This window comes from Sinohyriopsis cumingii, chromosome 8 (genome assembly GCF_028554795.1).
Source record: "Sinohyriopsis cumingii isolate HCF-2022 chromosome 8, ASM2855479v2, whole genome shotgun sequence".
Classification (NCBI taxonomy): domain Eukaryota; kingdom Metazoa; phylum Mollusca; class Bivalvia; order Unionida; family Unionidae; genus Sinohyriopsis; species Sinohyriopsis cumingii.
This window is the reverse complement of record NC_142968.1, coordinates 69,766,447-69,794,332: the sequence shown is the minus strand read 5'-3', so window position 1 is coordinate 69,794,332 and position 27,886 is coordinate 69,766,447. Positions and strand designations below refer to the sequence as shown.

The window sequence follows — 27,886 nt, the reverse complement described above, 5'->3', positions numbered from 1 at the left end:
CTTTTGTATATTGCTCTGCTATCTTTCAATTTAACTCTTAGCAAATCTGATATTTAGGTTTCAGACCTGTTCCAATATGCCTTATCAGTTGCCTGACATATCACGAGAATGATGGTCATATGACACAATTACATGTACTGTTATTGCAATATGACTCTCCACAGACAGACGTACCATAGTGGACCTGTCATCACTTTGTCCGTCAGTTTGCTTACACTGACCATAGCCCTGTCATGCATTACTGTTCTTCAGTACAAATGGACGCAGGACATTCTTCAGAAATTTGAGGAGAGCGAGCTCATGCTAGTGCAATTAGAGGCACATTGTGACATGGTTTGTTAAGCGATCCTATTTCTGTGCTGTTATCTTTGCTTACATGTTAATTATACTTTCTTGTTCTGACTTTGTTTATGTCATCTAGTGTAAAACGCTTTTGATTTTGTCCAATAAACTTGTACTTTATCTGAGTGGGAAAGTGTTGGAAGAGACAGATACTGCAGAGTGAAAGAACCTATCTTAGTGTTTGAATAATACAGAAGAATAAGAACGTTTTCACCACTGACGTGTACACATGTCTATGAATGATAGAACTGCTATATCATTTGACAGGTTTCACTTAATATAAACTCCGTATAAATAGCGACATGAATACCGACTATGAGTACATCTGTCCATTTCAGGAGGGCTTGTCGGACAACGCTATGGAAAATTCCATAGAGGAGCTACAAGAAGCAATTGGCTTGAAGCGAGACCTCAGTCCATCCTTGACAAATTTAATGTCAAACTTATTTACTGCGCAGGTATCCATTTTTATTATACATGCCCCAATCGGTCAACGATGACTACGATTAAAGTTCAGTCTTTCTTATGACTTTGATAATAATTTTAGCCTTGACAAGAAGTCAACTCCTAATTGTTGGCTTTATATTTACCTGCCTACCTGATGTAGATCGACTACTGAAATTAAATAGGCCACATGTATTCAATATGCAGGGGGAGAATGTGTTACTGTTACTGCAGACGCTGTACACATTGTTGGCATTATATTTTTATATTAATATTATCACAAAGAACCACATAAACCAATAAATCTGGAACTTTTTTTTTTGGTCTATTCACGATAGCAGGGTAACCGTCTGCTCTCTTGTTTGATTGCACACTAGTACGTTACAATGGGTTAACTTAGGTGCGTACAAACCAAACAATCTCACACAATGTTGACTTTAACATAGAGTATGTTGACCTCTAATAACTCACAAGGTATTTACTGTTTTTCACTTGAATGTTTAAATTAGGTTTTAACTTTGTTTATTAAATATGCAAATAATAAAGCTACAATTTAGTGATTAAGTGGGTTTGAATACACAGTGGTTTTATCGTTTAATCATCCGGTAATCCATTTTACGCCTCCTAATGTTTGAATTATAATCTAGAACTGTTCAATGATGCAATATAAATCATAGATAATTTCTTATGATATAACCTCCTTGTTTGAACATGGGCAGAAATTGCGCTGTAGACAAACAAAATTAATTTATATTCACGACCCAATTAAAATGTAATCCGCGTGATTCGATAATGAATTGGGGAAAACGATGCCTGACTTGCAAATAAGCCAGAATATTCAGTGTTTATCTCTTCGTTAGCGTGTTAGAATGGACTTAATTGTATGGCCAATTTGGGCAAAGATACTATATACTCATGGGCCGAGCTAAATAATTTATATTTTAATATCTAATAGCCTAATGGTCCGTCAAGCCTTCAAAGGAAACAGTTTCCCAGCAACGATGTTTAGTCTTTTGAATTCTGGAGGTTGTATAAATATTTTATTCACTGTGACAACTGCAAATATATACTGGAAAGGACGTCACTTGCTTGTATTTTTAATCCTATTCCCCTCCCCGTGGATCGATGCGTTAGAATGGACTTAATTGTATGGCCTATTTGGGCAAAGATACTATATATTAATGGGCTGAGCTAAATAATTTATACTGTAATATATAGCCGCCTAATCGTCCATCAAGGCTTCAAAGGAAACAGCTTCACAGCACCAGTGTTTAGTCTTTTGAATTCAGAAGGTAGAATAAATATTTTATTTACGGTAACAACCCACCCCAAAACACCGATTCCGTGTTTACGGTCTATTTAATCGGTAAAGCTAAAGGATTCATTCCATTTCATGAGGTTATATATGGTAATTTTGAGTATTGGAGCGCTGGGTCATGCTTTTATGGAACAATTTTATATTTGTGTTGTTTAATTTACAGGCGTTTCTAAATTTGAAAACTCTAAACAAATTAAAATGTGCAGATCACCGTTGTACCCATTTCAATAACCACCATCATTACTACTGCTCAACACTACAATAATAACATCATATTCAAATAACAACAACAAGAATACTTCTACTAATAATAGCAACAAAAGGCAATAATAATAATAATAATAATAATAATAATAATAGCAACAGCATCAGAAGAAATGATAATAATATAAAAGTCAGCAACACAGGCAGTAGTAGTATCAAAAGGTGTAGCACTTGTAATGTTATCAGTGGTAGTGCTAGCAGTAGCAGTTGTAATATCAATAGCAGTTTCATTATTGGTAGTATAGGCATTTGTTGCATTAGCAGTTGTAGTGTTATTAGTAGCAAACTATCTGACGATTAAATATTTCTGAGTTCGGATCTTTTCCTTTCAGGGACATATCTTAGAAATGCATTGTTCAAATGCATCAACTATCTGTCTTCCAGGTAAATAATTTATTGATTTATCTATTTATTCCAATAACTCCATCCACCAGACAACACTGCTATATTAGAATGCAACAAAATGAATTGCTGGTATCAGACTCAGAGTCCGCATGTCACTGCAGAATACAAAATCTCTCAAACTTACATACATTAAATTGGGGCACATTTTTGTAATAGTAAGCTGATGACTTTAATAGATTTTCAGGCCATTGCACGAATCTTTATATAGTTAACACATTTTCGAACCTTTTCGTCTTGATTTAGACATGTGCAATTTTGTAGGAGTATTTATATTTGCATTTATGTGCAAATGACTTGATCTCACCAATTTTTAAATGCATTAACTGTTTTGGACTCATTGCTAAAAGAAGATTCCTTTGTTTGCAAATGTAATCAATGAAATTTAGTTTCACATGAGTAGATTTTCACATCATTAAAGCATCTTTCTTTAAAGGGGTCTTTTAAAACCTTAGAGTTATTCGAAGATAAGCCATGTTGGCACAGTTTAACTAAAGAAAATATGACATAGATAAATTATTTACAAGGTGTGGTGTGATTGTGAGTATGTAGATAACTGGATTATGTATTAATACCATTATAGCCATTTTCTCCAAAGATAGTACTACATTTTCTTGTCTGCAGATTTCGTTCTCCTTGAATTTTATGTATAAAGATCTCTCTCTCTCTCTCTTGGCCGAATTTACATTATTTTGTTTGCTGCCTCTGCAGTTGATGACATTTAATGAAGGTGTAGTTCAAAGTTAAGCCACTGATGTATTTACCAGTCATGTTTAAGTCTATGCTCTTTATTGTCTTTCTTTGTGTTTATGTCGTCCTGCAGCAGCGGTAATGTTATGGCCGATCGATTATTATTACGATACTAGAAGACACAATACTGAAAAATATTCCCTATAATTATGTTCGTTTCGCCAACACAAACTAGAGTCAGCAAAGTAAATGTTTATTAATAAATATCAAAAATGAATAATAATAATGATAATAATAATAATAATAATAATAATAATAATAATAATAATAATAATAATAACAACAACAATACTAATAATAATAAATTAAGAACAATAATAATAATAATAACACTAGTAATAATAATAGTAATAATAATTATAATAATGATTATAATAGTAATAATAATAATAACAACATAAATAATAATAATAATAATAATAATAATAATAATAACAATACTAATAATAATACATTAAGAACAACAACAATAATAATAATAATAATAATAATAATAATAATAATAATAATAATAATAATACGTAGAAGGGTAAATCGAGTCCTCTTGCAGAATATCCAGATGATACATCTTATATCATGTTTGTTTTCTTTCTTCCTGCTGACATGTGAGTCTTCTTTCATTATATTTTTTTTAAATATTAAGGACACAAGGGAGCGGTTGGGCCGAAGGGCGATAAAGGTAAACTTTGTATCTCTTATATCCTCCAATGATCTTTCTATTACTGGAGGGGAAAAAAAACTATCTTGTTCTATCATAAGATTTGGTTCTCCTTGAACTTTATGTACAAAGATCTCTCTCTCTCTCTCTCTCTCTCTCTCTCTCTCTCTCTCTCTCTTGGCAGAATCGACATTATTTTGTTTGCTGCCCCTGCAGTTGATGACATTTACTGAATGTATAGTTCAAAATTAGGCCATTGATGTATTTACCAGTCATGTTTAAGTTTATGCTCTTTAAAGTGTTTCTCTGTGTTTGTGTTGTCCTGCAGCAGTACGTTCATGGCGGATCGATTATTATTACGATACAATTAGACACAATACTGAACAATATTCGCTATGATTATGTCATTCTTGTTGAATGCATAAATATCTGCCTGATACAATTATACAAAACGTAACGTCAGATGTTCTAAAAAAATCAATATTTCTTTTAAAACAAAAGTTCAGTCTTTAGGCATAGTAGCATAGGACAACTCAAACGAGTGTAAAGAGAATTACAACGAAATTGTGAGTTGCTTCCCTTTCGATTATCTTCATTATAATCCCTCAATTGTTTGTGATATGGGTCTTACATACATAAGTATTGGATGAAGTAATTTCTTGAGGCAAATAATGTACACATTTATGTTGACATAAATTAGTTCCCATGGCTGGAAACTAAATATATGAAAGTTTCTGAAATACGGTTTTAGATGGTATTATAACCAATGATGCAAATATATATTGGAGAGGAAGTCTTTTCTTGTAAATTTAATCCTATTAGCCCCACCGACGAAATAAACGAAGAGATCATGTACCCCTCCCCCCCAAAAAAGAACTGAAACAAACAGATTTCACTTCGTTGTGCGGCAATTTACTCTTTGTGTTTATTGTTTTATTGCATGAAACTTGATTTAGTCTCTAAAGAATAAAATCATTTTGCTCCACAAAAATCTAACGGTTCGAAGGGATGTTTATGAAATGTTCTGATTGTAGTTGTGTATATTATATGTTTCCTCTCCAATGAATAACATTCGTAAATAACACTTATCCGGCTACATCATCTTGGCTAAGAATAGTGTTTTAATGTTTTCAAGTCAAATGCATTGGGTACACTACATACAACAGTTAGCAAAGGCAGACCACGTTCTATGAAAACTGTTTTTGTATAATACATTCATGCATGATTTTATTTCATACGGGTTAGTTACTTGTCTTACACTTTTCTTCCTAATATAAATGTAGGCGTTAAAGGTGCCATTGGAGACGTGGGAATAAAAGGGGACCAAGGGCCAACAGGTTTGCCAGGATCACCAGGACGCAAGGGGAACAAAGGATCGCCAGGTACAGGATATCACCGATTATTATAATAATAATAATAATAATTATTATTATTATTATTATTATTATTATTATTATTATTGATTCTGCTGCTGTATTTCATTTTAATTTTGTATCCTTTTTGTTGAATCATACACATACGTATTGGATTCTCATATAACCAAAGACATCAGGTCCAGACCAGTTAAGAAAGGTTAGTACTGTATAAAGGTATTTGTTCAGTGCCTTCTACTGGTACTGTTTCTAACACCGGAGAAAGTGAACAATTACAATTTAAATAGCTCCGAGTCCGTAGTCAGCAGTGCCGACGGTCTAGGTGTATTAAACCTCAAGTTAAAAGGTATAACAATTTAATAAAATATATCAAACGTATTCAACTATTTAATCGACAAATTTCTCAATCGCAGTTTCTTTTGAAGAAATTCAATGAATGACCCTATTCACAGTTAACAATTACTATCATATGAAATTAAAGTGTTAAGTGAGTGTGCTTCCCTTAGGTTTTGATTATTTTTATGATCTGTCCGCCTCTTGTTTCTCTTTTGGCCCTTCCGGTACCCTTGACTACCTGCCTTTCTGGCACTTCCGGATCCATCCTTCCGACACGTCCTGTACTTTCGTCCACGTTTACTCTCACCAACTATATCCTCACACACTCTCTACCAGAACAATAGCGAACAAACGACTAGGCCAACCCACCAGGCCAACCCGCGCACCCACACCCACATTTTTGTCGCTTCCACTAAACTGAGTGATTATATACTGGATATATAAATTCCACATGAAGTACATCTGATTCGGCGTCTTGATTCATCTGCATGCGTGTTTCTGCTCTGTCATTGAACGTTTGGAGTTATAATGTGAGACAATATGAATTATTTCGATTGCAATTATAAAAACGACGCTATGGAATATAATGTTCATTTCATTTTGAGTGCAGTAAGGAGGATGTTATTTTATGTACACCAAAGCAACAATTCTTTTTTAAACTAATGTCGAGCGCGCGATGAAGTTCAAAGTCGATGTGCGGTGCTACGTGTGCATTAATATTGGTATTATGTATAACTAATCTACGGTTGTGTATTTATTTTGGAATACAGCAAAACTTCAATTGCTCTGTGCCTTTTAGTGTTTTATATAACTAAGCCTTCGTTAGAAAACCAAAATGAAAATATAAAAAGAGGGTTACCGCATTTGTATTGCAAAATATGAACTCATTTTCTTTTCTTCGGACTAATATTTCACTCCCAAGTTCGAGCAGTACTACTCTAAAAGAAATCGTTCATATTTTTTCATACAAGTGCAGTAACCTACAAATACGTACGTTACTCGATTGACCGCGGACAACAGTCATCCTCCATCACGTTAGTATTATCAGAATGACATCACTGACGAAAGTGCAATTGACCTATCGCCAGTGACAATCATTCTGCCCGATTGACCAATCAGCGAGCGCTATTATACACACCTCCAAGCACTGTTTACGTCCGCCATTTTCTTCCGACAAGTAGCTTCTGTCGATATCGACTCGGCTATTGTATATATTTACAAATTTCGCAACGGTTTGGAGAATTCGCCACAAATATCATTATATAAATTCTGAGATGTCGCCACATGGTTAAAGCTTTATTTATTGTTGTTTTTCTTCAACTTTGTAACTTATTAAATTTATAAAATTTGCAATTTTTCAACTTTTCCATTTGATCAACTCCGTTCTGTACTTAACGAAAAACAAGTGTTATCTGTCCCTTTTTCTCTACTCTTCAAATCATTAGATGCATTTTAATAATATTTGTAGAGATAGTATTATCAATACTTTTTACTACATTTACATCTAAAAATAAAAAATGCGTACTAGATGCAGTATAAGTAAATGTAATCGTCGGATGAAAATGATTTAGGCGATCAATAATTTTTTCAGTTCTTCAGTTCAATGCTTCCAAATCATAAATATGTCATTTAAAAATCTGGACCAAAGAAATGGATTAAACTTTTCGTTTTGAATAAAATCCTTTTCTAATTTACCCATGAAAAGGAAGAGTATATAGGAGCCATTTTAATACCCATTATCTGTATGTAGTTCGTATTATTAAATTGAAAATAATTATTTTCCAAGATAAGTTTTTATTATTTTACAAATATCTTCGCTAGATAGTGTGCTATTATTAGGATTCTTATCAAGAAAATATTTGCACGCTTCAATACCATCTGCATGCGGAATGTTGGTATATAGTGATGTTACATCTAATGATACCAGGATTGAAATTATCAGATAGATGTGGAATAGACTTCGTCTTTTTAATGAAAGTAGTTGTATCTTTAATGCATGAAGGAAGTGATTTCATTTAACGTTGTAAAACACTATCAATAAATTTGGGTAGGTTTTTAGTATATGAACTACAACGTGATATAATGGGTCGTCCTGGAAAATTTAAAGGTAAATTATGGTCAGGATTTGTATGAGTTTTGGGTATTATGCAGAATTGAGGTGTACGTATGTTAAGAGGGAAAGTATCAAATTCCTAATATACGGAATCATTATTTTTAGCGATCTCATTAATGCATAGTTAAATTTTTTATTTAATTTCTAATTGACGTTCAACTTCTTTAACATTATCATCTTGATTCACAATAATAATAAGTGTTTGACTTATCATCCTTTTTAATCACTATACAGTCGTCATTCATTAGATTATATACAGACTTAATTTCGTCCTTATAAATATTACTATGATATTGCTTTAATTTAAATATATATATATATATATATATGATATAAATATGAATCACGTAAAAGATGACTTAATTCTGTTATAAAAAGGTTATTTGGGTGACAAGTTTTGGGATGACTTCTCCAACCAATTGGGGCGACTTCTCCAACCACTCTGGGGCAACTTCTCCAGATACGTGGGGGCGAGTTCTCCGCATACCGACGTAACTTAGAGAAGTGCAAGCGATGGATAAATGCTCTCGCTTTCTGTCTCTGTCTCAATGTTGTTTTATATGGCAAATATTGCTCACCAATATCGTCTGGTATATCTTTTAATGTTATCACGCCCGCCGTTTTCACAGAATGTTTATCGGAGGTTAAGACGTCAAATCACGTGTTCCGTAGGCGGAGCGATCTACCTTCTGGCGTAAGGTCAATTAAGGTCGCATACCAGCAAAAGTTGGAGAAAGCAGTATGTTATTGTAGTACATGTGTCCGATGCTGAGATCATTTCTCCTAGGCATTGGGTATCTCACATTGATAATCCGTGTGATTCATGAGCAAATTTATGCCCATTTTGGATTGTCTTCCTGATCCATGTTATTGTAGCCTTGATTACGCTTAAGCATGCTGTCTACGCGACGTCATTTTGCTAAGTAATACTATAAGGAAATATTCCTGCAATTAGTTTTCCATGCAACTTTGAGTAAACGTAGTATTTGCTTTCAGGAAATAAAGGTCAACAAGGTGATACCGGACATAATGGCGTAGTTGGTGCCACTGGTGACAAAGGAGATCAAGGTCTTCAAGGACACAATGGGGACACGGGACCAAACGGAACTAAAGGACAATTGGGATTGACTGGACAAAAAGGGGAGAAAGGGGATCATGGTCCGAAAGGGTCAAATGGACTGCAAGGACTAAAGGGAGATAAAGGAGAGATTGGTAGTGTATTAAGAATCGGGCAATATCATCAAACGTTGTTTATAGAAATACTCTATGCTGATAAGTATTTCACATGGTCAAACAAGCCAAGTAAAAGGTCTGACATTGTAATAGGAATTGCGTAATATTGTATGGAAAGACTGATAGCTAACTGTAGCTTTGGACCACCAGTTTATAATATTATAACATTAGGAATAAATGCTCCAGGTGCTATATATATATATATATATATATATATATATATATATATATATATATATATATATATATATATATGTGTGTGTGTGTGTGTGTGTGTGTGTGTGTGATCAGCAAATGTATTCACAAACGTCAAACCTAAACTTATCATATAAGAATAAACATTATTATACTTCATTTTGTTCCGTTTACATTACATTGTCAGAATGTTGCAGTATTTGTACGATACTGTCCTCGCGTTCTGGACACGTCTTCCTAAAAATACACAATATGTTCAACTTCTATCAGAAGGCAATGAAATGGTAAAAACATTTACTGCTAACAGAATGTTACAGGTGATTACGGAAATAAATATTTCTTTTGCAGGACACATACATTAGATTTTAAAATATCATTTTTTAATCGCTCAGACGCAGATTTTATATATATATATATATATATATATATATATATATATATATATATATATATATATATATATATATATATATATATATATATATATATATATATATATATATATCAGATATGAACTTTGCTTTTTGTCAACCTAATTTATTTTCTGTTTCGACCACACAGGGTGTCAACCAGCTTTAATCTCGGGTTTGTTCCAACCTCGGCCATCATATCCAGATTTGAACATCTAAATCTTTCCTATAGATTTTGTTATACTCTATTCTATATAAAAAATATTTATTATGGTTCTAATTCTCTGTGTAATTCATGGCAATACTCTAATGTTGGAGATTCCTAAGATTTGTTGGTTCAGTTTTGAATGCTCATACTTTTTTTGTGTTGCGAAACAAAAACAAGAAGGACAGCCACATTTCGACATTATCTTGTACAAACCGTGCATGTACCCAACCAAACGTGAGAAGGAGGTTATTCCCTTTTCCTATCCATATACTTCTATATGCATGGTTTATTGAATCTGATTTAGGGAACCTGTCATGATATATTCAGCATGGTTTTGGGTACATGCCATAATCTAGTGATCACGATTTTGCACTGGATTGGGTACCTATCATATAATCATATTTGTTTGTTCCGGTGAGCACGATTTAACACGGCTTGGATATCTGCCATGGTCTATTGAACATGATTTAGTACTGGCTTGGATATCTGCCATGGTCTATTGAACATGATTTAGTACTGGCTTGGATATCTGCCATGGTCTATTGAACATGATTTAACACGGCTTGGATACCTGCCATGGTCTATTGAACACGATTTAACACGGCTTGGATATCTGCCATGGTCTATTGAACATGATTTAACACGGCTTGGATATCTGCCATGGTCTATTGAACATGATTTAGTACTGGTTTGGATACATGGCATGGTCTTTTGAGCATGATTTAGCACTTTTGGGGCACCTATCATGATCTATTGAGGATGATATAGCACTATTAAGGGATCCCGTCATAATCTGTTGAGTATGATATAACACCATGAAGGGTACCTTACCTGAAATATTGAGCATGAAATAGCACTGATAATACTTAGTAAGAAATATTTAATGCACCTCAAAGTTCCAATCCAAAACATAAAATCGTTATTTTCAGACAATAAAATATTTTAAAGATATTTTTTTTAAAATTCTTGATAACTATGTTTCGAATGACAAGTATCTTCTACACAAATATGTGTCTCGCCTTCAGCCATTATCCTCTTAACACTTCATGGCCCCCTTTTCCCTCTACAGCTTTTTAGGCTAATGACGACAGTCAAGATAAAGATCTTATAAAGTCAACAATTATTCTGATTATGATGATTCTAATGACGATAATTACGATAACATCGTAATCTTTGTTTCTTTGTCTTTTTTATTTCGTACTTGCTATTCAATACACTACCATAACTATTACTACCTCTATTGCTACTACTAGTACTGTGATTACATCTGCTGCGGCTGAACGTTCGCTTTTGACTAACCTTTTAACATCTTCGAAAGGTCCACAAGGTCCTGGTGGACTTAAAGGGGATCTGGGACTCGATGGTCCAACTGGAACCCATCACGCAACCGACTGCATGTGCATAAGTATATAAATAAGTTTTTCAATTAACACATTATCTTCTTGTTGATTTGTTTACTCTTAAAATTTTACTAGTAATGAAGAAAGAAATATGGGACACATAAAAGTGGTCTATCTTCATTTTTACGAACTAAGAAGTTAAGAACTGCTTCAAAACAATATTCCCGAGAGAATTCATTAGTGTGGGAGAATCGGTTCTTTGACACTTAGTATTCTCAACAGTCTTTTATATATACACACAAATGTGGTCTTTTCTGTATAAGAAGTTATCACAGTTATAAATTACTTTTATTATTATTATTATTATTATAATTATTATTAGTATTATTATTATTATTGTTATTATTATTATTATTAGTAGTAGTAGTATAAACATTTTTGATGTTATTGTTGATGATGATGATAATGTTGCTGTTGTTGTTGCTGGCCACAATTTTTATTCTTTCTGGCTTTAGGCACGAAATTATAAAAATTGTATGCATAATAACTGAAATAAGCCGTCCACCGTTAATACTTATAGAGTTACCACACGTGGATGTTCTAGGCCTGAAGCCAAATTTCCATATTGGCGATAAAGTGGAACTGACCTGCAATGCATCAGGGCAACCTGCGCCACATGTCACATGGCAGAGAATCGGAACTTCCGGTCATTGTAATTCTGGTAACCTAACAACAATCAATGGCCACCTCGTTCTGGATAAACTCAACCCAGCTGATATTGGGACATACAAGTGTGTGGCAAGCAATTCATACGGGTCAGCAGAGAAGGAAGTTACTATTCAATCAAGTGGTAAGTAGCATGATAGAGTGTTATTAAAGAAGTTAGAATATTAAATCTATTTTAGTTCTTTCCAGTGGTAACTAGCTACTATCGGCACATACCGTTATAATAGCCATTCGAAGTATGCAAGTGTCTTAACTAGTTTGAACTATGTTAATATGTCCACAATTTCCCATACATATATTTATACAATTATCCTCTTCGTTTCTATAAGCTCAAATATAATATTACTTTTCCATATGCGTATATATTTATTGGTATTATTGTTTATGATTGTACCTGTTTCCAATACATAGATAAACTAAAATAAACTGAAAGAGCTAAATAATTAACCAAACACGTTATCAATATGATCTTTTCGGATCACCTCAGGGTTTTCTGCAGTGGCCTAATTTTACTTCCGATGTGATTGGTCGGAAATGCAAACAATCTCATGCGGCGTTATTCACCGAGATCTTTGGTCACCAAAATAAATTTGTGACACGCAAAGTTCATAAAAATGTTTTCTGATAAAAATCATGAAATTTAAAGCCTGATACAATTAACAATGTGGGTGAAACAAACAAACCTGTACAGGCATAGCAAAATGCATATTATAATCCATCTAAATGATACTCGGTATGTATAAACCGGAAAAAGATGACAACATTCAGTGACTTTAAGAGGAAAAATGTCCGGTGGCTACGTGATATGAAAAAGTTGTTCGGGCATCACGTCTGAGGTGTTATCATGGTAGTAAACATTTTTTTTTTCGCCCGAAAACAATACCACTGATCATCCATACAACATTCTCCTACTTGCAGATTTCCATCCACTCGACTGTGATTTTGAAACTGACTTATGTAAGTGGAACAATTCCAAGCAGGACCGAACAGATTGGATTCGACACAAAGGCGCTACTGAAACTGGTCAAACAGGACCAAATGGAGATCATACCAGCAATTCAGGTATAAAATTACACCTCTTCCTCTTCCTGGATGAATTAGTGACATCTTGGATTGCTTCACCTTTAGTTTTCAATGTATCTTTAGTATACAAAAAAAAACAAAACGTAATAACAAACAGTTGTCTATATTAATTCTGCCTGTATATAATGTTTTTGGTTAAGGATTCACTATTGACTTTTGTCAGCTTGGTGGTGAATACAGTAAAACCATTTTCTGCATTATAAATTCGACAAATATTGTATTAGAAATTAAAATTGTCCCACGCTGCTTTATAAACTCTTTACCTCAAATACAGCATGCTCACGTTCGGCCACGGTAATATAGTGTTTGCGTGTTAGACTTCTGACCAGAAGGGTGCGGTTCGCATTCTGTCCAGATTAGGTCATATCGGCAGCTTCGTTCTTCCCCAGAGCAAGACAGTTTGTTGCAATTACTATGGCATATTCAAGTTCTCATATGCTGATGTGCCCCTTACACTGAAAACATAAATGAGTATACACAGAGCAACCACAGACATAAATAAAAAGAACACCCCACACACTTATATATATATATATATATATATATATATATATATATATATATATATATATATATATATATAGAGAGAGAGAGAGAGAGAGAGAGAGAGAGAGAGAGAGAGAGAGAAATTAAGGAGACTTTGTGTCCAAATCTGAGAACGCTGTTATTATTGTCTGTTGGTTGAGTTGGTTGATTATTTTTATATTTTCTCTATTTCTCCATTTCGTCGTTATTTCTTTTTTCATTCCTTCCTTCCGGATGACAAATATTTGAAGGTTTTATCTTCCTATGTTTCTTTCTTGGCATTACTTTATCTTTATATATTTTGTTGTTCCCGTTAAATCGCAGCCTATTATCTGTATTGTGCTAACGTTCCTTAACTCCTACAATAATGCTATCATGCAGCCTTCCTTCATTTTTCCTTTAACCATCTTTTCCTTTCTTCCCTCCTTTATCCCATAGTTTAGTAAAACTCATATTTTTGTAATAAATCTATAATTTTCTTCAAGGCTATTATATATATCTGGAAGCATCCTTTGACAACAGCGGAGACAAAGCGGACCTTATTTCCCCACTGTTGCCTGCCACACTGGATGCTTGTTTATCTTTCTGGTACCATATGTATGGGACCAGTATGGGAGATATTGTTGTGAAGACAAAGGTAAAATTTGTGATCATCGTTACGCTTTCAGAGAGATACTGGGGAGATGCGATACAGTCTGTACCTTAGTATGTACCTAGGGACATACGTTCATACTCACGTACGTCGTAAGTAGGTGAAATTTTGTTGAACTTCTCATCCACCAATAAAGCTTGACAAGTGAAACTTGCAGTATTATATATGGGGCTGGGGTTGGGTTGGGGTTATTCAAAAAAATAACGACGTAGTTATTTGTCTGACATCTCATATAATCGGCATGCACGATTAACGGCCCAATATCAATAATTCTGGAAACTATATGACATACACTGGAATCTTTTCACATTCTAGTGAATACAAACGTTGAGTCCTAACATTGAATATCAACCTTTGTTTTCTCTTGTAGTTTCTAAGGTATAAGCTTTTGATGGGTTTGAAAAATCACATTTTTATATACAACTGACTGACCGAGGGTTCAGTCCATACTCACCTTCCCATTGTCACCGGTGGAATACTTTGAAACTGTTGAAATATATACCATACAGTCATATCCACACTTGCTGGTAATGAAAAGACAAATTTATGTTAAATACGACATTAGCCATGGGACATTTAATGTTTTCGTCCGGTTCAGTTCGTGCCCTCAGGCATATACTCAAAATACTCAAGACATCGTGATGACGCTTTAAACAAAAGAATACGGCAAAGCGCGAATAACTGTAAGCAACAATGATGTAGTGCGGGAATAAGTGTTTTAAATATCCAGGTCCTTCGTTATCGTTTTCACCTTTATTTTGTTTTGCTGTATTGTTGTTTTTGCCTTTAAAATCTTTTTATTTGACAACGCGATACTATTTAATCATTACTTTTCTCTTAATTTTGCCTCTTGCCCCATGCAAAGCATACTTATAAAAAGGGTTCTTTGAGTATTCGATTTGGTGATTTTAGTAAATTCATTAGAAGGTAAGTATCTTTGATAATACAAACCTTTTCATAACTGAAACGTTACAAAAAGGGGCCAGTAACCTTTCGACGACTGCAGATATAAATGTTTAATTCCCCTGATTTTTTTTCAAATCATAGTTGAATTAAATAATATTATTTAGCTCTGTTGCAAATGTAATGCCAATGTAAATACATTTTCGATGAACCTATATCTGAATGGTATTGTGAGCAATGTTTAATATTCCTACATGACCAGATTCCAATCCAGGATTCTATTATCATTTCGATATTTATGCCAAGGCCTAAAAGTTTAGAGTAGTGATGAATGAGATCCAGCGTTGATTTCAGGGACATATCGGAGCCATCAAGAGTGAGTGACGTGTCATCCGCATATTGTGCGATAAGAAAGTCAATATGATTTAATTGTATTCCTTAATGTTTTCGTTTTTCCTGATCTGCACACTAAAGGAAATTAAAAGGGGAAAGCGGTGTCACCATATATAATAATGATCGGAGAAAACTAAAACTAAAAATAGAGAGGTACTAAACCTGTCATATGTGCAGGCATTTTAGGAATTATTTAAAAGACTAGACTATTTAGACTTTGGGGCATAACAATTTATTTAAAATGATTACATCAGTTATATTTGGAGGTTATTTAGTTTTACCAATTCTGTCAATATATATTTTACAAATTTAAAATTATTAGACATCTTGGAGGTAGGATTCAATAATGTATAGAGTAAGATAAGCTATTTTACATGTACGTTTATGGTCTTATTAGATAAGTCACACAGAGTACGTCACCTATACAAATGTTGGACATTGCAACTGTTTCTGGTGACGACACAGCCGCAACCAACAAAATCAAAACTTTCAAGGTAATTAATATTAAATCGGTAAAGTACAGAGGTAATACAACACACAACTAATTGTCAGATCATAAGGCAAGCTGGTTTTTAATTTTTTAATTTGAGAAATAAATTCTAAGTGGTCAAGTGATTTGTAAACTAATACGCCCAAGTCTAACTGATCCAGTAAAAGTTTCAGCGATTTCCAGAACAAATGCAAAAGGGACCGGCCTAGTAATAGTAAACTTTTTTGATAATATATATCTAGTTTTATATTTTAGTTTTCAGGTAGTTATGTTAATATTTGGTTCTATAAATGTTTTCTTGTGTATATTCAGTATAGTGATATGCAAACAATGCTAGGAGTACTGAATTACTTTTTCATTTGTGAAATAATATCCTCAAGTTTAACTGGTCTAGTGAATATCATTTTGATATTTAATATTCTCGTATAGCATCTTTGACAATTATGTCACTATATGGACTTCTTATAGACAAACATATGGCCTGTTTCATTCAGAAGAAAAAAATGATTGTATCAGCTATTTTCGATAAATAAAGTTTAATAAGAAATTGTTTAATGAATGTGTCAACCTCATTGTTTGCTTTTCATAGACCTGCAGTGGACAAGAGTCAGAGAAACTACATCTCACTGGTAACAAAGGTCCAAGATGGCAATTTGGCCAAGCTCAGGTAACAAACATGGACACAGATTTTCAAATTCTGATTGAGGCCATACACGGTAATGGTGTATATGGTGACGCTGCCATCGATGATATAAAATACACGCCAGGAAAATGCCATGGTAATTAAATCAAAACTTTTAAATCAACATTATTGCCAAAAATATCCCTAAATGGACTTCAAAATATTTGTATTAAAAATGTCACTTCATCCATAAATTGAGTTTATTAACAGTTTTGCAAATACGTCTGCTCTTGTTGCTTTTATAATAACATACAATAAGGACTTCGTAGAAAAGTAATGGAAACTAAACAAATTACAAGGTTGAAGCTAGCAGATATGTTACTGTGTCGTCTATTCTTGTCGTAATTAGACACAGAATGGATTTCAACAACAAGTTCAAACGAGACAGAAACAAGTGGCAAACATTTTGTTTATAGATAAACGCGTCACCCAGTCGTCTGGTACGTATCTTTCAGGCGTTATAAAGGCTATTACCCTGACGACAGCAGCTGAACACATTCGTATCCCACGTTCCTGTTCAAATCATCAGCTTTAGTCATACATGGTACCGTTTCAGCTGGAAGATCTTTAGCAGATGGCGAAAACTTTTTTCAGTACAGGCACTTATATCACGAAAGGTTATTATTACTAACAATCCGTTGTAGTTATCTTCGCAATTATTTATACAAAAATGCAGGTCCGACAAGGGGTGGTGCCAGTGAGGGGACCTGGGCAGAACAACACCTTTTAAGTTTAGAAAAGAAAATTTTTGTTTGAATAAGAACAAGGAGAGGTCCGGGTGTTTCTTACCCCAGGGTACAGAGTCTGTCGACACTTTGAATGCAAAATTAAGATTTAAATTTGTTTAAAACAAGGGACGAAGTCTATGACAAGCTTATGGTTCCGTTGGAACATAGAATAGGACAAATCTAAACTGTAACACATTCATATGGGTGAGGTGTTAATCATAAAAAATCAGACGTCGTAATTTATAAAATGCAGTAGCTTCTATTGTATCGAGTTTAGATGGTATGAGGCAAAATGTACGTATTCCTTATTATATAAGTAAGCACTGTTCATAGCATTCTTTACGTCGTCAACTGGCCAAATACTATATGTATATATAAATGCAGGTTGTCAGACTGGACACTAACTGAAAGAGCACATAGAAGTCGCATGTATGGACACCAGTATTCTACCACATCTATAGAACGTTATAATGATTACATTTATCGCTATTGAAAAATACTTCCGATGGATGTTACGCTACAGATGGCATAGGTTTTGGACAGAGAAAAGAAGGAAAGAGAAAGAAAAATGAGTGACACCCATCAGTAACTTTACAGATCTTGATCTTTCAGATCACGCGAGAGTCTGATTAAACAAAACCTGTTCAAGGCGTAAGCTTTATTAATGGTTCTAACCGCATATTAATAGATACCTAATGAAGGTGTAAACGTATATGATCTGATGCCTATAGCCTTGGGCAAAGACAGCCTCGTATATTATCATTGGCTTGATTGAGCGAATTCACGCTGAGTTCAGATAATATTGGAATTTACCTCTGAACTGCTTCCTATTAGTTTGCGTCAGTTGGATGTATAACTGCACACGATCCAAGTGACATGAAGGAAAAAATAAATACAAACAATTTTGAGATGATATGTTAACAGAACAACCGGACCCCATATTTGTATGGTGACAACGTGTCTGAATTTCATTTACAATACTCACATATATGTACCGCGATAATGAATTATAACATCAATATATTTAGGCGCTGAATCGCATCCTAAAGGTGTGAAGCACAGCGTCCAGGTGTAATGTGGCCAGATCAGTGTGGAACAAAGTAAAGTTTGAAAGCCGCAGCTTCCTATGGGAAATACATTCAGAAAATCTCGTTAAAATTACGGAAGCTTGCTCTCGATTAGGAAGGTATCTCACTGACTCAAGTCTTGTCAATATTTGCTTCTAATGCTGATCTTGTATTGATCTGTAAACGATTGTTGTTGCTTTTTGTATCGTCAAAGTACACTTTTGTAGCTCTAACACCTATGATACACAGTGAGACAAAAAAATTCACATAAAATAAAATTTTATTTGATATAGCTGCTACAATGATACAATTTTAGAGAAAGCGTGTTATCATAAATTTTAAAATGACTGCGCGAATTTTTTAAATGTCAATGCTATCATCTTCTTTAACTTGGATTCTACAGCTTTGTAAAGACTTTGAGTTCTCTTTTTTGCAGAAACTCTTATTGTTACTGCTCCGTCGAATGAGACGATCCACGTCCTGGAAAATCAAACCTTGTCACTTACATGTCCAGTAACCGGCTCTCAACAGACAACATACTCCTGGACAAAGTTGCATAGCTGCTCAAGGAATTACACTGAAACTGGAGACGTCATAAAAATCTTCCCTGTTCATATCGGTGACGAGGGGACGTACACATGTTCAGCTAGCGATGGAGGACAGACCGTTAGCAAGGAGTTCCACGTTATTGTTAATTCAAGTAAGCTGTGCCGCGAGACCGGCATCATACTTTTTGTGCAATACACTACAAAGACAAGAAGTGAATCTAGCTAGTGACTTTTGGTGTTGTGTCCTGTAAACATAATCCACTGCTGGAAGCTGTATTGCCCCACTGCTTTATTCCATCCTATTTTGATTGAAGATTAGTTGATTAATGTCCGTATTTTATCAGGGTGACGACATAACAAAATCAGAGCAACATATCGGAAAAAAAAGATTGTGTTACGACTAGTGTTCTACAGACATACATCACCATCCATGGCACCATCGCAGTGGTTTTACATGAATCAGAACACTGCAAAATAAGTACATACACGAAAGAAGATCGGTTTTAATTGAAAACGTTTCTTTGATGTAGTCTTCGTATGACTGGTGGCATTAGTCAAAACGATAGCTGACTAATATTTGTGTATATATAAATTAGTGATTATATAAGTTCGGAATTCCCTGCAGATGTGTGATCAGGTTCCATGTGTTTCATTTTCACACTACCTATGTATGCATGCATGTGTGTATGAATATATATATATATATATATATATATATGCATGTAGGTAGGTAGGTAGGGTTCAAAGGCACATAAACACACTACTGGCTATGAGGTGCTGCTTAAAAGTTTTAAGAATCTTGGTGTTGTTAATTTGGGTTTAACGCCATGTCTCAGCGCCAGGTACTCTCCGCGTGGCGGCCAGTATAATTCGCGGAGAAAAAACCTGGAAATACCCGGTAAGAAACACCAACAACATTAAGTTACTGGTAGCTGTCTCACATTTCCACATTGGCCGAACCCGAGACTCGAACACATGCGGGAAGTGTTGAGATGGCAAAGATCGATACAGATTATTATTTTAGACCACTCGGCCAACAGGTGGACTTAAAAAAATATAAGAGAAACAAAATTGCAAAGCGCTTCAGGAAGATAAAGCCTTCCAAATAAAAGCGAATATTTGCTACCAGAAGATAATATATTAACGGTAAATGAAAATAAAGTAAGCCAAATCAATTGCTGACTTATAAGTACAACAATTTCTCTTTAATGATTAACTGCTATGCCAAAGAAAGTAATACAATCAATAATTTTATTGCCACAGAAAGTAATGCCCTCTGAGCTAAATGCATTATCTAGTTTTGTTCAACAGCGCTATTGATTGTATCCCATGAAATACGCGCTATTTATTGGATCCCATCAAATCAGTTACTCCGTTCCTGATTGTATCTCGAGAAATGACTTATACCGTTTTTGATTGCATCCCATAAAATCAATTACACCGTGAACAGCATGATACATACATTTAAAGATTTTGTCAATTTGTGCATTTTGACATGTTTTGAAAAAAATCCAATTATTGTTTAAATATGAAGTAAAAGTGTGCCTCTTTCAGGAGGTCAGTATTAATTAATGATTGATGACCGAATGGATTTATTTACGAATCCCGGCTTAACGTTTCAATGTTCTATTTATGCATCTACCTTCCCATAGACTGTGTAACTAGCTAGCTGTCCGGGAAGCAACCAATCAACCTAGGTAAATCTCAACTAAATAACCAGCCACTCAACAGTTCAAAAAATCATCAAACGCATCCAATAAGCCCACCAACAAACGGTCCCATCTGCCAATCAAAATGTTTCTACGCATGCTTTGTACTTCAGGTGGACATCACTTTTGTGATTTTGAGACCAATTTGTGTACTTGGGGGTTTGATCAGCACGGAGATTTCAACTGGACATCAGGTCATGCTCCGACCCCGTCAGCAGACACTGGACCAGATGTCGACCACACACATGGAACAAGTAAATTTACTGTCTCTTATCTTAGATTTTCGACACCCAGTCCATTCCATATCCAAAGATACAAAACAAAAACCGTGGTATACATGATAGATACCTTTACTAAATCGGAAAGTTATGAAGCCGACTTTTGTTGGCATTATGCAAAACGAACTTAAAATGATAATTATTTGTCTGTGTGCGACGTGCGTGTTGATTGAAGTGTATATATTAGTCTACATGTCTTTCAGGTAGATTAACTGAAATCTTCAGTGCTTAGCACATTTTGTTAGGGACATATACAGCGTATTGGTAATTCACTTGCTTTGTATGCCGTCCATGGTACGTTTCCAAGACACACCATGTGCTAGGGGTATTCATTTCCCATTCGCGATTGCCGGATTATCTCACGATTTCCTTGACTTTTAAAGACCATCACAATCTACAACTCCGCTTTATGAAAAGAACTAGGTCGATATAAATGGTTGAACAATGCATTATTAAATCAATGGTGAACAGTCTTTAAATCGCAGAAGGATTTCCTTCGGGACCGGACCAAAACGTTCGACATACACAGGTTCTCGAGACAACTGAGGTCGAGATAAGTGGGTTTCAATGTCTTATCTTTCAAATTTACCGATGCATTGTACCAAAATTGTATGTTTATTATATTAGGTTATTTAGTTATTAATACTTATTTTAACTGTGCAGCAACCGGACGTTTCATGTATATTGAGGCATCTTCGCCCCATACAAGAGGCAATACTGCTGTATTGAAATCTGAAGTTTTACCAGCGTCCAGTATGAAGTGTCTGACTTTGTGGTATAATATGTATGGGGCTGATATTGATACTCTCAGTATTTATACAGAGGTATGTATGCATGTTTTATTGTTATCATTATTATTGTTATTAGTATTACCATTATTGTTATTATTATTATTATTATTATTATTATTATTATTATACATACATACATACATACATACATACATACATACATACATACATACATACATGACCTCGTTTATATACATATTATAGCACACGATAATATATGTGCTATATTGAGCAATAATAAAGGGCATCAGCAAACTTATACATATTCATCGTTACAAGAACTATATGGAGTATTAACAAGGCGTGCATTATCATCAACAGCTTTAATAGAAGGATGACAGCTTTAACAAAAGCACAACAACAGCACCAGCAGAATAAATACGCTACAACAACAACAACAACAACTACTACTACTACTAATAATAATAGGTAGAAGAAGAATGTGCAGCAACAACAAAAAAATTTCTTAAATGTTGATGACAGTTATAGTGATGCATGAGTGTGGCTTGTGTTCGTCGTTTACAATATTTCAAAGACCTCAGGACAACAGTCGTTGAGTTTGGCTTGAGATCGTCGTTTACACTATTTCAAAGGCCTAAGGACAACAGTCGTTGAGTTTGGCTTGAGATCGTCGTTTACACTATTTCAAAGACCTAAGGACAACAGTCATTGCCAGTTGAAGGGTTTGTAAACCCACAAGTACCATAAATGGTATTCCTCTAATGAAGATACGAACCACACATTTACTAGACCCTAATCTCAAAGTTTTGTTTTTTCTTTCTCGTTTCACATTCGCATGTGCTAGGACTAGTCGGCCCGGTGTCAGGATAATGTGACCAGGTGGAACATCATGCTTCGTGTCTGTGCCATGATGTTCCAGTGCTAGTCGTTACTGTAAACCGCCACACTGCAGACATCGTACTGATATAATTGAAAAATTGGTAAAGCTACGTTAAAAAATTCATATCTCACTCTCTCACTCACATTAGCATGATGCAACAGTGCACATTTATAAGACCTAGATCGGTACTCTATGCCAAGTAAGACAAAACATAAACCACAACTTTTATACTCAGAACTATTCCTGTCTCAAATTACTAAAAAGAAATGATTGGTTAGATCATCCCAAGGATTCATTAGATTACGACATTAACATGCGTTATTTTACGAAACTATTCAGTGCTTTCATGAAGTCCGTAAATACGGTTCAGTATGATTGTCCCCTGGACCTTAATAATTGGCAAATAGTTATGTAAATGAAGGGAGGCAATAAGCTCCAGCAACGGCAACTAGCTTGGTAAATGAATGATGGCAATAATCTCAGGCAACGGCAACTAGGTAAGTAAACAAAGGGTGGGAATGAGGTCAGGCAATGACACTTAGCTTGGTAATTGAAGAATGGTAATGAGCTCAGGCAACGGCAACTAGGTAAGTAAACAAAGGGTGGGAATGAGGTCAGGCAATGACACTTAGCTTGGCAATTGAAGAATGGTAATGAGCTCAGGCAACGGCAACTAGGTAAGTAAACAAAGGGTGGGAATGAGGTCAAGCAATGACACTTAGCTTGGTAATTGAAGAATGGTAATGAGCTCAGGCAACGGCCAGTAGCTACGTCAACGAATTATTGTCATGATCTCCGGCAATGACAACTAGTTAGGCAAAGGAAAGATAGAAATTATCTCCGGCAATTGCAAATAGCTAAGCAAATACCAGTCGGGTGAAGTTAACAACCTTTACTTTAGTTTGATTTTATAATTTATGTAATACAAAGACCGTATTTTTCATTTTAGGATACCTGCACAAAGTTGAAAATAAGAGTAGATTCCATTCATGGTAATCAAGGTCAGGCATGGCATAAACTATTTCTTACTATACCGGCACAAACAAATGACTACCACATCTTAATAGAAGGCACTGTGGGTACATCTTATCATGGAGATATAGCAATTGATGACGTCACAATTGCAAAGGGAAAATGCAGTGGTATGTCCGTTTCTCATGCGTTTTTAGTTTTCTCACAAAGATTAAAGGTTTTAAGACTTGAAATTGTTTTTGTCTGTGCTTAGCCTTCATGATAAAATCTACTTTTAGAAAGTATGGGTGTGGCTTTTTTCTAGACTACACTCTGTTAACTGCAAGCTGCACGCCGTTTGTCTCAAATCATTCTAGAAACATCTTATTGATCAGACCAAATTCTAGAATACTCTTTCCATTTGATGACAAGAAACGTGTTATTCATTTATTTTCGATTAGTTGTCCTGTAAATTCTTAAACATACTTTTAGAAAGCATTTTCTAAAACAATGTGAAACGTAACGATATAAGTCTTTTGAATTTAATGTAAAAAAACTTAAGGCATTCTTTGGTCTTGGTAATAGGCTTACAAGCAAAGCCAACACCTGTTCACATACACACCTGAATTAGTAGAGTGGACCCTGGTTGGCTGAATCTGACTAATGACATAATTTGTTCATTGGAAAATATTTATTTAAATAGATTTATTTTCCCTCAGGAACCGTCTTTGAATGTGATTTTGAACAAAATGAGTGTGGTATGATAGAATCAAAGACAGATAATTTTGACTGGATAATACATAAAGGGACAACATCATCTTCTGGAACTGGACCCGACACTGACCATACAACAGGAACAAGTAAGAGTACACAGTCACTACAAAGACTCACGTACACGCACACTCACACACACACACACACACACACACACACACACACATAGCCTAGTTTCCAAGGTGTTTTTTAAAATTTCTGGTACTCCCTGAGTGAGTTCTCATTCCGATACCGTGCTGCTTATTGTCACAAGCTTACAGTGCTGACAAAACTTGTAATTAATCTGTGTCACACATCCAACTATATTATGTCTGAATAATGCATTTCATCTGGGGTTTTAAAATTCTATTCTTTCTATCCGTTTTGACCCTTTTGCAATCAGTCAATCAGTGTTTACCTGGAGATGTATCATTGGATGTATTTACCATGTGCCCAAACTAGCATTTTTACATTAATATGCTGATTTCTCAAACCATCATGTACCTTCCTATTGTTGCCTTCCGTTGTAGTAACATCACTCCCTGTGCAATAATGAATATCCAGATACATTCATTAAATTAAAATGGGATATATTTTTGAGGTAGAATTAATCCGGCATAGATTTGTTTTGACTGATATCATAACTTACAAATTCAGAAAAAGGCTATCGTCTTGAAATCTTATTTTGGCAACCGGTTCTATCAAATATTGTTTTCATTAAAAGACTTTTATGGTTTGAATTATGATATCAATATTATCAAACATGTAATCTAACATTTTTAAATATCTGACGCACAAACGTTTGGTTGTTATTATTTGCTTTTTAATGTTTAGAATTTTCGCGAACAATTTTGCGTGGTCACTGTCGAATGAACCGCGCGCATACGTAAATGTCATGCAAGTAAAGATATTTCTTGTAGATATAAACTATTCAATAAGAATTGCAGTTAATAATAGATGTGTATTTATTTCCAGCAAGTGGTAACTATATCTATATAGAGGCGTCTAGTCCTAGAGTTACTGGCGACAAAGCTGACCTAAGCACCCCATCCCTCGACCCAAACACTGCCTATTGCCTGGACTTTTGGTACAGTATGTACGGAGGTAGCATGGGAAGTATACAAGTAGATATAGCTGTAAGTAGACATAACCCAATTGTTTGGGTTTATTTTTGCATAATTATAAAAATTGCCCAGTGAGGACAAGATTCCAATTTGTAGCCGAACATAAATTCAAGTTTTCTCAACAAAGTTATCTATCACTAAGGATTCCTACAACATAATTCAAGAATATTTTCACTCAGGATTGACACGACAAAGTTCCTATTGAACTGTGGGATAGGTTCCAATTCAGCTGTGTGATAGGCTCTAATTGAACCGTGCTATAGGTTACAATGGAACCATGTGCCATGCCCCAGGTGCAATAGAAGTGTGTGATAGGTTACAACTGAACTGAGTGATAGGTTCCATTTGAACTGAATGGTAGGTTCCAATTGAACTGAGTTATAGGTTATAAGCGAACTGTGTTATAGGTTCCAACTGAACTGAATAATAGGTTCCAGCTGAAATGAGTGATAGGTTCCAATTGAACTGAGTGATCGGTTATAACTGAACTGTGATATATGTTGCAACTGAACTGTGTTATAGAATCTAGCTGAACGGAACAATAGGTTCTAACGGAACTGTGTTATAGGTTCCAGATGAACCGTAATATATGTTGTAAATGAACTGTGTTATAGGTTATAATTGAACTGAGTGATAGGTTCTAAATAAACTGTGCATAAGTTCCACTTAAACTGTGTGATAGGTTCCAACTAAACTGTGTTATAGGTTCTAAGTGATAGGTTATAACTGAACTGTGTCATAGGTGTCGATTGAACTGTGTGACAGGTTCCAATTCAACCGATTGATAGTTTCCAAATTGAACTGAGTGATATGTTATAAATGAACTGAGTGATAGGTTATAATTGATCTGAGTGATAGCTTCCAATTGAACTGAGTGATAGGTCATAATTGAAATGAGTGATATATTCCAATTGCAGTGTGATAGGTTCCAACTGAACTGAGTGATAGGTTCCACTTGATATGTGTGATAGCTTCCTATTGAACTTAGTTATAGGTTATATTTGAATTGAGTGATAGCGTCCAATTGAAGTGTGTGATAGGTACCAATTGAACTGAGTAATAGGTTCCACTTCATCTGTGGGATAGGTTCCAATTAAGCTGAGTGATATGTTATAATTGAATTGAGTGATAGCTTCCAATTGAACTGGGTGATAGGTTCTACTTGATCTGTGTGATAGGTTCCAATTGAACTGAGTGATAGGTTATAATTGAACGGAGTGATATATTCCAATTGAAGTGTGTGATGGGTTCCAATTGAACTGTGGTATTGGTTCCAATTGAACTGAGTGATGTCTTATAATTGAACTGAGAGATAGCGTCCAATGGTACTGAATGATAGGTTCCACTTGAACTATGTAAACTGTGTGATAGGTCCAATTAACCTTTGTGATATATCCTAACTGAATTGTATGATAGGTTCCATTTGGACTGTGTAATAGGTCAAAAATTATAGTTATCAACCAGTTACTTGATATTTTCTGTTGATTGTCGTAATCTAATTTTTTATACCTTCATGTTTCTAAGATATATATTTTCAGTATTAGCAAAATATTTACACGGTGACATTGAACTATTGCACTATATCTTTTAATACTATATAATAAAGACACACTATGTCATTTTTACGTCTTGTAAAAGCTTGAACGACAGCAGACTTGAGGCTTTTAAATTCATAAGAATGTTATGTTTACCCTTAATGGTAGTAGATACACATGTCCGATTTATCTCCAGATGCACACGTTTTGGCGAACATAAATTGTACTGCCTTATAACACTTGTCTTTGCAGTCGCCCACACTTTCAAACAGGAAGACTCTGTGGTCTATGTCAGGCAACCAAGGTCAAGGTTGGCACAATGGAAAAGCTAATGTTCCGCCCCAAACTTCTGCCTTTGTCCTTGTATTCGAAGGAGTTAGAGGCATCGATTTTACAAGCGATGCTGCGCTTGACGACATCAAAGTTATTCAAGGAACCTGTTCCTAAATGTCAAGTATGTAGGGCACGTGGTTCGAATTTATTAACGATGTCCTGGAAAAACATGAAAAGATTTCATTGACATTATGCCTACTTTGTTTCAAACGTCGGAACATTGTGTAGAAATGAACTTCAAATCATAATGATGAGATGATGTAGAATATATATATATATATATATATATATATATATATATATATATATATATATATATATATATATATATATATATATATATATATATATATATATATATATATATATATATATCAATACATACATA

At 34.7% G+C, this 27,886-nt stretch overlaps 1 protein-coding gene across 1 annotated transcript; it reads left to right on the top strand.

Annotated features, from left to right (window-relative positions):
• The first annotated feature begins 88 nt into the window (after positions 1-88).
• On the top strand, positions 89-27,748 carry LOC149793771 (MAM and LDL-receptor class A domain-containing protein 1-like). The gene is made up of 18 exons (XM_089966458.1): positions 89-333; positions 681-800; positions 2,701-2,752; positions 4,164-4,199; positions 5,462-5,560; positions 8,997-9,212; positions 11,365-11,451; positions 11,967-12,236; positions 13,031-13,174; positions 14,206-14,357; positions 16,748-16,937; positions 19,072-19,335; positions 21,006-21,146; positions 21,834-21,994; positions 23,752-23,944; positions 24,473-24,613; positions 25,482-25,642; positions 27,418-27,748. Exons 1-18 carry the CDS (start codon positions 133-135, stop codon positions 27,610-27,612), a joined length of 2,823 nt encoding a protein of 940 aa, XP_089822584.1. The 5' UTR covers positions 89-132; the 3' UTR covers positions 27,613-27,748.
• Positions 27,749-27,886: the final 138 nt, after the last annotated feature.